A 14,467-nucleotide genomic window follows, 5' to 3' on the forward strand; every position below is an offset into this window, starting at 1 on the left:
CAACGCTCGATGTCTGGCTCTAATACCACTTGTAAGAGCCCAAGTCCACTACTAGTAGATATTGTCATATTTGAACTTTTCCTTTCGGGCTTCCCTTTCAAGGTTTTAAAACGCACTTACTAGGAACTGAGGAGAGGTTTTCACATCTTTATAAAGAAGGCTTCGTTTCCCTCTCCAACCAATGTGGGATCTAACATATGACTAGGATTCGTATAGGACCGACCATATCTATAGGAATCATGGAAAATCACTATCTGATCGAATAATTGGAGTAAGGGAGGGAAAAAGAACATGTAGATGGGAAGAAATGGTTGAGCTGAATTGGTTAACAAGTCCAACAAGTCTTTCTATTATAAAGAAAAACTTTCCTTACTGTAGAAACTTTAACTTTTCTCTTACTTTTCCATAGAATTAGAAGCTTTTTGTTTGTTAGTGTTGGATGATGGAAGTCCCACGTCGACTAATTTAGGGAATGATCATGGATTTATAAGTGAGGAATACTAACTCCATTGGTATGAGGCCTTTTGGGGAAGCCCAAAGCAAAGCCATGAGAGCTTATGCTCAAAGTGGACAATATCATACCATTGTGGAGAGTCGTGTTCGTCTAACATGGTATCAGAGCCATGCCCAATCCTCAAATATCGAACAAAGAACTCCTAAAGAAAAGGAGTCAAGCCCCTCCTCGAAGGCAGTAAAAAATGACTAAGACTCCAAAGGAGTCGAGCCTCGATTAAGGGGAGGCGCACTTTGTTCGCTCAAAGTGGACAATATCATACCATTGTGGAGAATCGTGTTCGTCTAACAGTTAGCATACATGATATGAACCAAGAGACATCCATCATATAATATACTTCATGTTATAAATTTTGAGGCTATATAAAGCCATGTACGTTGTATTTGTAAGTAGACTTGGAAAATATATATAAAATGAGCCTTTGTGCTTTCTTTAGTCTTGCATGTAGAATCATTTAAGCTCGACATGATCAATCTTGCTTGTGGAGTGATTCAAATCTCAAACAAGTGTTTGAGATATTTGATCAACAAGAATCATTCAAGCTAGACATGATCGATTTTGCTTGTGGAGTGATTCGAATCTCAAACAATGCTCTTGCCTTGAGATATTCGATCAACAAAGTAATTCGAATCTTATTCCCCTTATATTGATTCCTTATCTTATCAATACAAGTCAGCAAACAAGGCGATAGGAAGCTTTAGCTACACACAAGATCTCTTGAAGGAATTCGAAGAGTGGACCACTAAGTATTGTGGGAATCTATTCATTTAGAATTTACAAGTTATTCTAATATCTTGTTTTTTTTTTCTTTTTTTGTTTATTCTACACAAATAGAATGAATGAATCTCAAAGGTACTTAGCTGGTGATGGAAGATTTCTCCTTAATGAACTTCATAGGAACATGTGGAGTCTAAGCTTCCTAGGAACATATAATATTATTAGGGAGTAGTCTTGTGATGTCCCACATTGGTTGGAGAGGAGAACAAACCACCACTTATAAGGGTGTGGAAACCTTCCCCTAGCAGACGCGTTTTAAGGCCTTGAGGGGAAGTTTGGTACTTGTTATGAGGCCTGCTCATATGTCTTGTATGTCTGGTACTTGTTACAGTCTTTTGTTCTCTTTGTAATTATCTTATTGAGTATTGGCTTACTTTCAGCTGTTTAGTTGCCTCTGTGTTCTTTACTGAGAGCTTTCTGAAATATACTCATTTTAAATGGCACACGAAGATGAACAGACCAATGAGGTTCCTCAAGTGTTAGTTCTAGAACCCCCCTCGGTATTCTCATGTCTGGAATCCCAATTCCCAAACAGATTTCATTACCTCAAACCATGGCTTTCCAAACTCACACTAACCCAATTCCTCACCTCCTATGCCCAATCCGTCCGAGCCTTGCTTTGCCGAGGTGGTGGTGTCAAACTCACCTCCCACATTCTCGACTGCCTCCCCTCGCTCAAGCTCGTCGTCACTTCCAGCGTTGGAGTTGATCACTTGGACTTGCTGGAATTACGGCGGCGTGGGGTGGCCATTGCCTATGCAGGAAACTTGTTCTCTCAAGATGTCGCCGATATGGCGGTAGGATTACTAATCGACGTTCTTAGGAAACTTTCGGCGGGAGATCGGTTCGTGAGGCAGGGGGTTTGGTCAACGGAAAGGAATTTTCCTCTCGGATTAAAGGTCCAATTTCCTCTCTTCACTTTTCATTTCCAATCACCTCATTAACAAAAGATATGGCAGATTTAGATTTATCTGATTTGTAAAGCAATGGATATAATTAGTTAGTTGTACATGGAAAAGAATAATTGTAACGAACCAGATCCACCGCTAGCACAAAGTGTCCTCTTTGGGCTTTCTCTTTCGGGCTTCTCCTCAAGGCTTTAAAACGCGTCTGCTAGGGGGAAGGTTTCTACACCCTTATAGAGGGTGATTCGTTCTCCTCCCCAACCAATGTAGGACATCACAATCCACCCCCTTTGGGGCCAGCGTCCTCGCTAGGGGAAGGTTTCCACACCCTTATAGAGGGTGATTCGTTCTCCTCCCCAACCAATGTGGGACATCACAATCTACCCCCCTTCGGGGCCCAGCGTCCTCGCTAGGGGAAGGTTTCCACACCCTTATAGAGGGTGATTCTTTCTCCTCTCCAACCAATATGGGACATCACAATCCACCCCCCTTCGGGGCCCAACGTCCTCGCTAGGGGAAGGTTTCCACACCCTTATAGAGGGTGATTCTTTCTCCTCTCCAACCAATATGGGACATCACAATCCACCCCCCTTCGGGGCCAGACGTCCTCGCTAGGGGAAGGTTTCCACACCCTTATAGAGGGTGATTCTTTCTCCTCTCCAACCAATATGGGACATCACAATCCACCCCCCTTCGGGGCCAGACGTCCTCGCTAGGGGAAGGTTTCCACACCCTTATAGAGGGTGATTCTTTCTCCTCTCCAACCAATATGGGACATCACAATCCACCCCCCTTCGGGGCCAGCGTCCTCGCTGGCACTCTTGTTAGGCTATGGAGCCTGATACTTATTTATAGCTTGGTCAACGGTTATATCCGGTAAAACTATATTTGGTAAAGCTATATATAGTAAAGCTATATATGGTAAAGCTAAATCCGGTAAAGCTATATATGGTAAATAACTATATATAGTAGATGGCTAAATCTGGTAAAGCTATATATAGTAAACTATACCATATATATATATCTGATCCGGTAGAGCTTTGAAAATGTACTTTTCTATTCTCTGTACTCTCTTGTTGTACATGCCTGAAGTCATCAATAAAAAATCCTTTTAGCCAGAGTTCTCCTTGCAACTTCTCTCTATCCTTCTCTTTGTGTTCATCTAGATCGAGCGTGTGCGTTGTTGTGCGATCCTAACAACTGGTATCGATCCTAACAATTGGTATCAGAGCAAGGCAAAATTCACCACGATCTGTGAAGATGGAAAGTTCAAAGATTGGAATTGAGAAGTTCGATGGATCCGATTTCGGTTTCTGGAAGATGCAGATTGAAGATTATCTGTACCAGAAAGATCTTCACGAACCTCTGTTGGGGGTGAAGCCGGATACCATGACCACGGAACAGTGGAAGCTCAAGGATCGACAAGCCTTGGGGCTGATCCGGTTGACGCTATCCAGAAACGTGGCGTTCAACATTATCAAGGAGAAGACAACGTCAGGTCTGTTGAAGACGCTGTCGAATATGTACGAAAAACCGTTGGCTATGAACAAGGTGTATTTGATGTAGAGATTGTTATAAGTCCTTGTGAGAACTTCGTTACGAGCAAACAGAAACGAGTTAGCTTCACAAAGACTGTTAGAGAATTGAAGAGAAAAGTACCGGAGGGAGCTCCCTTGATCATTAGCATTGCTGAAACCCCGGAGGGGGCTCCGTCGTCCGGAAGCGTCGCTGAAGCTCCAGAGGGGGTTGCGTCGTTCGGAAGCGTCGCTGAAGCTCTAGAGGGGGTTACGTCGTCCGGAAGCGTCGCTGAAGCTCCAGAGGGGGTTGCGTCGTCCGGAAGCGTCGCTGAANCTTCATGAGCAAGAGTGGTTTCCACAGAAGTGAAAAGGATCAGTGTTGCTACCTCAAGAAATACACTGATTCTTATGTGTTTCTACTCCTGTATGTGGATGATATACTAATTGCTGGATCAAGTATGAGGGAGATAAACCACCTGAAGGCAAGCTTGTCTTCAGTATTTGAGATGAAAGATTTAGGTGCAGCGAAGCAGATCCTTGGGATGAGGATTTCTCGAGATAGATCTGCTGGCACATTAAATCTATCCCAAGAGCAGTACATTGAGAAGGTGTTGTCCAAATTCAAGATGAATAACGCTAAACCCAGGACTACCCCCTTGGCAAATCATATTAAATTGTCAAAGGGGCAATCTCCCAAGACAGTTGAGGAACGTGAGCACATGGCATCAGTTCCGTACGCTTCTGCAGTTGGGAGTTTGATGTATGCTATGGTCTGCACTAGACCTGACATAACACATGCAGTGGGAGTTGTTAGCAAGTACATGGCAAATCCAGGGAAGGAACATTGGGAAGCTGTGAAGTGGCTTCTAAGATATCTGAGAGGTACATCCAATACTACACTTTGTTATGGCAATGGCAAAGTAGTTCTGCAAGGTTTTGTGGATGCTGATCTGAGTGGAGATGTAGACTCCAGCAAGAGCACATCTGGGTATATCTACACTATAGATGGAACAGCAGTGAGTTGGATGTCTAAGCTTCAGAAATGCGTTGCTCTTTCATCTACTGAAGCTGAGTACGTGGCCATAGCTGAAGCTGGAAAGGAGATGATATGGATGACAGACTATCTAGAAGAATTAGGCCGGAAGCAGTGCAAGAAGATCCTTTATACAGATAGTCAGAGTGCCATACAGTTGGTGAAAAACCCAGTCTATCATTCAAGAACAAAACACATTAGAAGACGGTACCATTTCACTCGCAGGTTAGTGGAAGAAGGCGATATGTGTTTGGAGAAGATAGAGGGTGCAAAGAATCCAGCAGACATGTTGACAAAATGTGTTGATGTTGGAAAATTAAAGCTATGCAAAGCCCTAATTGGTATGGTGTAGGATCAGTCTCCAAGTGGGAGAATTGTTGAGTTATGGAGTCTGCTCCCTGTATTTATAGCTTGGTCAATGGCTATATCCGGTAAAGCTATATATGGTACATAGCTATATATAGTAGATGGTTAAATCTGGTAAAGCTATATTTAGTAGACTGAACCATATATATATCCCGTCCAGTAAAGCTCTTAAATGTACTTTTCTATTCTCTGTACTCTCTTGTTGTACATGCCTGAAGTCATCAATAAAAAATCCTTTTAGCCAGAGTTCTCCTTGCAACTTCTCTCTATCCTTCTCTTTGAGTTCATCTAGATCGAGCGTGTGCGTTGTTGTGCGATCCTAACAACTGGTATCGATCCTAACAACTCTTTCCTTCCTCCAATCGATGTGGGACCACCCTCAAATCCACCTCCTTTGGGGTCCAGCGTCCTTACTGGCACACCGCCTCGTGTCTACCCCCCTACGGAGAACAGCGAGAAGGCTAGCACATCGTCCGGTGACTGGCTCTGATACCATTTGTAACGACCCAGATCCACCGCTAGCAGAAATTGTCCTCTTTAGGCTTTCCCTTTTAGACTTCCCCTCAAGGCTTTAAAACGCGTCTGTTAGGGGAAGGTTTCCACACCCTTATAAAGGGTGATTTGTTCTCCTCCCTAACGTGGGACATCACAATCACAATAATTGAATTGGGATGTTTTAGATTGATGACTTTGAAGGTTAAAAAATTTCAGTTGAGTGGCAAGCGAGTTGGGATTGTTGGATTGGGGAAAATAGGCTCTGGAGGGTTTCAACTGCAGAATCTCATATAACTCAAGGACCAAGAAGTCAACAGTTCCATATTCCTACCATTCCAATGTATATGAACTGGCGACAAACAGTGAAGCACTCATAATTTGTTGCGGGTTAACTGAAGAAACCCGGCATATGATTAATAGGGAAGTGATGCTTGCACTAGGGAAAGATGGAGTGATAATCAATGTTGATCGTGGAGCGATCATCAACGAGAAGGAGATGATTCAATGTTTGATTCAGGGAGATGATTCAATGTGTTTGAGAATGAACCTAATATTTCCGAACAGTTTCTTAATCTGGATAATGTTGTGTTGTCGCCACATGCTGCTGTCTCAACATATGAATCTGCGGTGGGGTTGGTTAAGTTGCTGCTGGATAACTTGGAGGCATTCTTCTCAAACCAACCTTTGGTATCTCCCTTTCTCGATTAGTTTGTTGGGACATGGAGCTAGATATATTTGGTAGATTATATCTAGTAGATTTAAATCTTTGAAAGCTATATTTAGTAAATTGAAATCATATATATACTCATGAAGCAGTGCTCTCGAGGTACTTCTTCCATTCTCTATATTCTCGGTTGTTGTACAATTCCTGAAGTCATCAATATAAAACCTTCTCTCTTGTTCTTTGTGTTCATCTTGATCAAATGTGTGCGTTGTTGAGCGATCCTAACACTTGGTATCAAACTAACAACTAATATCGATCCTAACATAGTTGTGGTGCAGCCAAGTTTTTGTTGAGAGAGGCTGGTTTGGTGAGAAAAGGGGGAAACTCCAAAAACTTGACCGACAGAGCCAAGTGTTTAAGATTTCCCACCATCCCAAATTTTTTTTTGCTCTATTCAAAATAGGAATAAGAATTCTTCTCATGCATCTCATTATAAACTTCTAGTTCTAATTCGTGAGAACCAATTATAAATTGGATGAAGTTGCACTGACGTAGATGAGGATGGTTGTAATTCAGATACTTTGTCCCAGAAACACTGAAGATGAAGCAACAAATTGGATCCAACAAATTCTATTTTAACACTTTCTGAACAACTTCTTGCAATGCAATGAAAATGCCAAAAAATTGTACTAGAACTAAAATTTCTATTTCGTAATTCCTCCATTCATCTTCGGATAAGAGGTTTTCGAGGCGAACACTACACTACACTTATTTGACGCAAACAAAGAATTAATCATAACTAGAAGCTCGTCGTGAAATAGCCAGATCTCAACTCTCAATCTAAAGTATCCGTAGTTCTTTGGATAAAGTAAACACTATACGAAAGAAAACTAACTAAGACATTCAATCTATGCTCATGAAATTAAAGATAAAACTAACATAGAAAGATTTAAAAGTAGAAGAAGAAACGAGGAAGCAAAAAATAACTAACCTTACTCTCAGCCTACTTCGCCATTCCTTAAAATTAATTGGCACTTTGAAAATTCATTGGTTTTCAAAATTTGAAAATTCCAATTGGCACTTTGAAAAATTAGTCTACTTTTAAGTATAAATCTCACAGATTCAATTTCCTCAAGCCATTCCTCTCGCATTAAAGGTGCAATTTCCTCTTTATTTTTTCATTCTTATTATTATTATTATTTAGAGCTAATATTTACTGATTCTCCAGATTCTTTCTGAAGCTGTGGTTACTGCCAGGAAGGAGTTCTGCTTTAAGGCTATTCAATTCTTAGTTTTTCATTTTATGAAGTGGCAGTGGGTAAGATAAGGATGGTCGTAGTCGATGTACTTTGTCCAGTATGGGCGATACTTCGTAATGGCCATCTCCATCCATGGTTTCCTGTTGCCATTGTAGTGAATAACAGCTGCATTTTCTATGTCCGATGGGTTGATATTTGGGTTGTAACCCAAACCAAGCACATGCCAATACTTCTCCAGGGAATATGTCAGCCCGTAAAATGTCATCAAACCTGGAGGTAATGTTCCCAGCTTCCAAAGCAGCCTTTCTTCATTCTGCAACCAAATTGCAAAATCTAACTCATTTTGATGTGGTGCAATTAGCCTAAATTAAAGGATGAAAAACGTTACTATGACCTCAAACTTTCAAATCATTTCAAAAATATACTCAAAACTTTCAAAATTGTTTGAATAATACATTTCTACCTTTTAATCAAATAATATTTCATGAGTATCCTTAAACTTTTATAAAAATTTCAACCTTACCATTAAACATTTTTAAAAGCTGAAGTTGGAACTTTTAATAACAAATTTCAAAAATATCCATAAACTTGCCGTTAATATCCTTGAACTTTTAAAAATGGAAGAGATAATGGATCATATGTCAATAATACGATACTAGTAGTAAATTTTTTTTTTTTATATATATTTTTAAAAATTTAAAAATATTAATAAAATAAAAGAATATTTCTCGAAACAAATTTAAAAATTTTAAAAAACTATTTTAAACTAAATATACTAACCTGTTACCGTCTAAAATAAAAAATAAATATATTTTTGAAAACTTTTTAAAAAAGTATTATTGAAACTTTCAAATTTTAAATTTATTTTAAAAAGTGGATAAATTTTATGGTATTTTTATTAATAAATTTATCCAATCAAAACCCAATTAAAAAGAATATATATATCTATATATATATTTATATATAAAAGTGGAGTGCTAATATTACTTAAAAAAAATACCGTAAATATGATAATGGTAATAAGGGTATTTTTGATATTTTTTAAAAAGTAGAAGAGTATTTTTGAAATAAATTTGAAAGTTAGAAGATAATTTTTTAAACAAAATAACCATTTCTAAAATTAAAAGTAAGAGATTTTTTTTTTTTAATGCAAAAATATTATGGAAATTTTTGAAAATGTAAAATTATTTTTTAAACCAAATATAAAATTTAGAGGTATTTTTAGTAATAAATATATCCACAGAAAAACGTTAAAAATAAATAAATAAATAAATAAAAGATATGGGTGCAAGACTAACCAAGTTCTGCCAGATGTGATATAAGCCAGTGAGATCTTTCTTCTTCCACTCCTTGAGATCAAATATATTCATTCCATAAGCCCAACCGCAAGCATTCGGATCGAATTCCCTAGCAATATGAGGGTTTGAGAAGTTAAGGTACTTGTCAAAACGATGGAAATTGTCAACACAGGTTTCCACGGCACCGTTGACTTTTCCCTCCAGGTCTACGAGCCACAACCCAGTCAAATCTTTCTGGACAACAATGTCATCGTCCAGAAATAAAATCTTATCCAACTTGGGATAAATTTGAGGTAGATAGAACCTTAGATGATTGAGCATTGAGAGATATTTTGGGTTCCTGTACTTCAAACTAGAAGCACTAGATGAACCGGTGGTTGAACGTCCTGCCTTGAAATAATATTCTCTCATTGCTGCAGATTTGAGCTGGCGGAGTACTGGGCAATATGATGAGTTCAGCCACTTTAGTTCATCTAAATTTTCAACGTGGATCGTGGCTTCTTCTGGAGGATTTAAGAGAAACCACATTTTCATTGCTCCATAGTTGAGATCATCAGTAACTAGGTGGAATACATGTTTTGAGGAATCCTGTTTTGCAAACAGGGAAATATGCCTTCGTTAGAATACAACAACATAAACACGGAAATAAAATTTAATCATAACCTGTCACGTATGTGATACATGTTAGGAACTACAAATCTTCACAATAGTATGATATTGTCCACTTTAAATATAAACTCTCGTAGTTTTACTTTTGGCTTCCCCAAAACGCCTCATACCAATGAATATAAACCACATGATCATCTTCTTAATTAGTCAACGTGGGACGCACCCAACAATCCTCCCCTCGAACAAATTACACCATTTGTTCAACATGAGGCTTATAGAGCCATTGAACAATCTCCTTTAATCGAGGCTCGACTCCTTCTTTGGAGCCCTCGAACAAATTACACCATTTGTTCGACACTTCAGTCATTTTTTACTACACTTTCGAGGCTCACAACTTTTTTGTTCGACAATTGAGGATTCTATTGATATGATTAAGTTAAGGGCATGACTCTAATACCAATCTCTACAATGGTATGATATTGTCCACTTTGAGAATAATCTTCATAATGAAGATGTATTTCTTACCTGTGAGATTCCCTCTTAATTAGACAACGTGAGACTCCCACTTTGAACATAAGCTCTCATGATTATGATCGTCCTCTTAATTACCCAACGTGGGACCCCTCTCAACCATTCTCAACTATATGTATTAAAAAAAATTCAATTTTCATGAATAAAGCTAAATTAATGAGTTGAATTCACCTTAGCATTCATTACGGTTGAGTTCACAACGACTGCTGCAGCCAACACGTTGTCTGTAAAGAGCGCATAATGGTGAAGTTTTGGATTTTCCAAGTTTTCACTTTTAGGGAGCTCTCTCTTCTCCGGAGGCAGAAGGTAGTAATCAACGGTAAGGCGCAAGGACAAGCAGCGAATACCACCTGGAATACCCTTAACTCCCAATTGAGTGAGAAATGTATTTTGCCTTTTCAACCTTCTAATCTTTTCCTCTTCAGTTAGAAGCATTGCTCTCAATTTCCTGGTCACGAACTCGCAATCAAACAGTTCATCTCTCGCCTTGGAAAGAACAGCAGCCATTTCTTTTATTCTCTTGCGCGCACTACAAAACAATGTAAGGTTTAACATGAGAAGAATCCTTATGATCATCATGGAAAAGAAATGGCAAGCATGGAATTTGTACATTTTATCACAATGGGTACTTGGTTAGGAATCACGGATCTCCACAATGGTATGATATGGTCCATTTTGAGCATAAGCTCTCATGGCTTTGCTTTGGACTTTTCCAAAAGGCCTCATACCAATAGAGATAGTATTCGAGATAGTATTCCTCGTTTATAAACCCATGATCTTCCACTAGATTAATAGGGACGCACTCCCAATAATTCTCAACATACTCTACGACCAAGTTCTATTACCTGGAATGCAGCTCAGCATCAACATTTGCCTCTCCTAGGGCACGACGACTCCTTTTGAGACAAACTAAGAGCTGTTGACGCAACCCCTGTTTCATTTTCTTTTTCGATACACTCAAATATATTCTTGCCATAATAATCTGGTCTCGCATTAGACGTATGGTTGAAACTCGGTTCTTGTTCCCATTTTCTTTCTTCCATGTACTGTATTTTTCAAGAATCGAGGAGTTAACTAATTCAGAGGCTTGCATATTAGCATTCTCAAGTTTTACAATGGTATCATCATCCTGCTGAACCATTTCCATCTCCACCAATTGATTTTCGTATTGCTCTTCTCTTACTATCTGCAAAATAGGAATCACGGGGGCGGAGGGTCAATAAGGTCGAGAATGTGCAAAGCCAAATATCCATGTCCTCCATCTCAATCCAAACAAGGGACCTATTGGACCAATTTTTTTTTTTTTTTTCAACATAGAAATTACGTATTGAAACATATAGTCAGTAATTATTACCCTTCTGGCTGCTTTAGGGAGCGCGAGCAAATTGATAAATTGCGTATGAGAACATGTAAAAGACAACTGCGTCAATAAAAGAAAAGGAAAAACAAAAGCAAGCAATCCATCATAAACATTAGATGTTCTAGGATTACCACCCAGAGAGTAGTTGCCTTCCATCTGGTGGGTTCCACTTCTCGGAGCTACAGCCGTTTGGCTTGGCTACAAGCAGAATCAGTAAACCACGACTCAATAAGAGCAAAGTCGATTGTGCCAGAAAAAGAATGAAGTTGTCGACTTACTAAGGAAATCGCAACAACTGCGGCGTCCACCCCAACCAAATTCCATGTTAGGATCAAATTATTTTTCTCTTTGGACTTGATATTAATAGTTCCCGTGTTGTTTGTGCGGGCTGCAATATCATCAAGAACCTGCAGAAGTATTGTAATTAACTATTTCACACAGAAAACAGTTGCTAAATTTCAAAGTTCTCATGGCTAAGGGATTAAAAGTAGCGGATATAAAGAAATCGAGCAAGGTAACTGACATACAATTGCACGTTACCAGAAAGAGTCGAAACAAGTTTTTGGCAATTCTTTTTTTCCAATCCACAATAGACAATAACCAGTTCAGAATCGAGAACGTTTTAATAACCTACCCCTTTGCTTGGACTATTTGAAGCAACCCCTTCACCTGCAGAAATTGTAACGACAAATTAAGCAAAAAATAAATGAACAAATGAAAATCACCTCATCACAAGGATAGAACACGTTGGTATACCATACAATTTCTAAATAGGCTATGATATTGTTCAAGAATAAAGCAAGAACAGAGGAAACACACGAGAACATATTAAATAAACATGTCTCTCAAACCACACGAGAACACACATAATGTTCGTACGTTGTGATAAAAGGGGGACTAAGCTCCTCGTTTGTGATTCGTTTCAAGAATCAAGACCCATATATCAAGGAAAACGCCAGACTAGATGTGCTTACTTTTTCTTCCTATCAAGTAAACGCCAGACTAGACCTCTCCCTGCTTCGACTTGAAGCTCAGGCTGGATCACATATTTAGTGCGAGTTACTGCTCTATTTGATTATTCTAGTTTGACACTACTTCATTTACAAGAAGTGAGGTTCGTATTTCCATGATGCTCTTCTCCATGAGAGTCAATCACATTTGGCCATATCCATGAGAGTCAATCTTGCAGTTCTACAGACTTAGGCGGGCAAGCTTATGACCTTCCTTCTGATTTCTGAAGTGTTGGCTGAGCCAACCTTTACACGAAAAACTTTAAGGAAACGTGTCCGGAGTCCATAATATTGTAGTCGATGCTACAGGAAAAAGCCGGAAGATCGGAGTCATGGTGTGCTGTTATTGGAAATTCCTTACACAAAGAAGTTCAGAGGCTACAACTATATCGCTCTAACAAATTCATTTATTTGTTCTTTATTCTTTATTCTTTGCTCTTCGTACTTCTTTTTCCTCTCTCTCATATACCGGCGCCACTCCATTTGCCGCGGAGACAATGAAGTAAGAAAAACAATCCAAAAAAATGACGCCAAATACATCTTTGTGCCACAAAGACACGTCCGTAACATGAGTGCTATACATTGTCAATTTTATCGGAGTCTGAGCGAACTTCCTGCAATGCGATTATCATTTCCGACGCATGATGCGGTGTTAAGCTTAAAATAAGGAATTCTAGTTCAACTACAATTTGATCTGTTTCGTAATCCCTTCAAATTCAGACAATAAATCAAATTCTAGAAGCGAACGCCATATATATTTTGCTCTCAAATAAATAAATAAAAATATGAATCTCTCGTGAAAGAGCCAGTTCTAAACTCCAACTCTGAAGTGGCCGTAGCTTTTCCGGTTCCGTCGAGAAAACATTATATAACAGAGTACATTAACTAAAGCTTTCAACTAATACTGAGGAAAACAAAAAGGAAATGACTACAGATCTAACAAATAAAGATCCAGAGAAAAAACTACACAGCATTCATTCTCCAAAACCACACGGGGAGATCAAAGTAGGTGAAGAAACGCACCAGTAGTACAGAAGCCGCTGACGACTACAAAAAGCAAGGGCGCAAGAGCGGAGAGGAGGAGGAGAAGAGCCAAAAAGAACCTACATCTTCCAGCACCGCCATTAACTCCGTCATCCTCGTGCTTTGCCAAATCAGAAACCGATCCTTTATTCAGCGCCATTGACGATGAACAAAAAAACGGAGAGAATTAACGCCAAGAATCAAAAATCCAAAAGCATTGCAGTTGAATGGTAGAAGAATTTCGTCGCGCAATCAGGTTAAAGAGAGAGCGAACGTAACAGAAGAAGGGAATCTTTCAGTTAAGTTTCGTCGCTATCGAATAACATCTCTGTGAAGTGCGACCAGAAACTGAACGCCGGTGCTTTTTATACTACCGTTTTTTCTTTACTCTCTCTCTTTCTCTCTCTTAAAAATTTCCCGCTCTTTTCCCGGTTCAATAAAAAGCTAAAATAATTATTTTGTGGTTAAATTGTAAAGTTTAATTATATTTTCTAGGTTAATTAAATAAAAATACTTCCAAAACAAATTCAATAACTTTAAATATTCAAAAAAAAATTTGAAAAATAGTCTTGGAGTTAGTTTTAGATTGAAATTAAAATATTATTCCACTTTTAAAAAATATCATTCAATTTTAATAAATTTTATTAATACTTTTTAACTTTTAAAAAATTAAAAAATATATAGAGAGAGAGTTAATACCAAGTTTAAAAAACATTAATCTATAATTATAAAAAAAAAAAAAACATTTTCGTAAAGAGAAGCTCCACTCATGGCTTCATTTATAGGCTAATAATTAAAATAATTTTGAAATTATTTAAAAGTTTCATGGATATTAATAAATAAAAAAACAAATTCAATTCAAAAACACTATTTTAACAAAATATTAATAAATTCCCATTTAAAATTAATAATTAAGTTTTTTTTTTTAGTTTAAATATTTTGAAGAACACTTTTATTAATTATACGTGATTTATATACAAGTAGTAAACAATATATTTTTTTAATTGATCTCAAAATGATTATTGAATATTTATTAACTAATTTTGAGAAATGCAGGAAATTGTAGTAATTAAGGTGAAAAATTCAAATATTTGACTTAGAATAAT

At 38.1% G+C, this 14,467-nt stretch overlaps 1 protein-coding gene and 1 pseudogene across 4 annotated transcripts; one reads left to right on the forward strand and one right to left on the reverse strand.

Moving 5' to 3' along the window:
- Nucleotides 1-1,103: 1,103 nt before the first annotated feature.
- Nucleotides 1,104-6,520, forward strand: LOC111800440 (annotated as a pseudogene).
- Nucleotides 6,521-7,499: 979 nt separating this feature from the next.
- LOC111800437 (polygalacturonate 4-alpha-galacturonosyltransferase-like) lies at nucleotides 7,500-13,683 on the reverse strand. Of its 4 annotated transcripts, none has more exons than XM_023684128.1 (9): nucleotides 13,362-13,683; nucleotides 11,963-11,997; nucleotides 11,607-11,735; nucleotides 11,463-11,526; nucleotides 11,323-11,330; nucleotides 10,814-11,154; nucleotides 10,140-10,497; nucleotides 8,829-9,416; nucleotides 7,500-7,843 (listed from the first exon to the last, which is right to left on the reverse strand). In XM_023684128.1, the coding sequence occupies exons 1-9, from the start codon at nucleotides 13,519-13,521 to the stop codon at nucleotides 7,568-7,570; spliced, it is 1,959 nt and encodes a 652-aa protein (XP_023539896.1). In that variant the 5' UTR covers nucleotides 13,522-13,683; the 3' UTR covers nucleotides 7,500-7,567. The 4 variants fall into 4 exon arrangements, with proteins under 4 accessions (XP_023539896.1, XP_023539895.1, XP_023539894.1 ...); XM_023684127.1 differs by having other exon boundaries at nucleotides 11,323-11,333; XM_023684126.1 differs by having other exon boundaries at nucleotides 11,460-11,526.
- Between the last annotated feature and the right edge of the window lie 784 nt (nucleotides 13,684-14,467).

Source organism: Cucurbita pepo, chromosome LG08, assembly GCF_002806865.2.
Source record: "Cucurbita pepo subsp. pepo cultivar mu-cu-16 chromosome LG08, ASM280686v2, whole genome shotgun sequence".
Taxonomy (NCBI): Eukaryota; Viridiplantae; Streptophyta; class Magnoliopsida; order Cucurbitales; family Cucurbitaceae; genus Cucurbita; species Cucurbita pepo.

Coding starts and splice junctions, on each gene's coding strand:
- LOC111800437 (XM_023684125.1), bottom strand. CDS start 13,521: ATGGCGCTGAATAAAGGATCGGTTTCTGATTTGGCAAAGCACGAGGAT. Junction 11,736..11,962: donor CAAATAGTCCAAGCAAAGGG/GTAGGTTATTAA, acceptor ATACTTCTGCAG/GTTCTTGATGATATTGCAGC. Junction 7,844..8,828: donor ATCACATCTGGCAGAACTTG/GTTAGTCTTGCA, acceptor ATTTGGTTGCAG/AATGAAGAAAGGCTGCTTTG.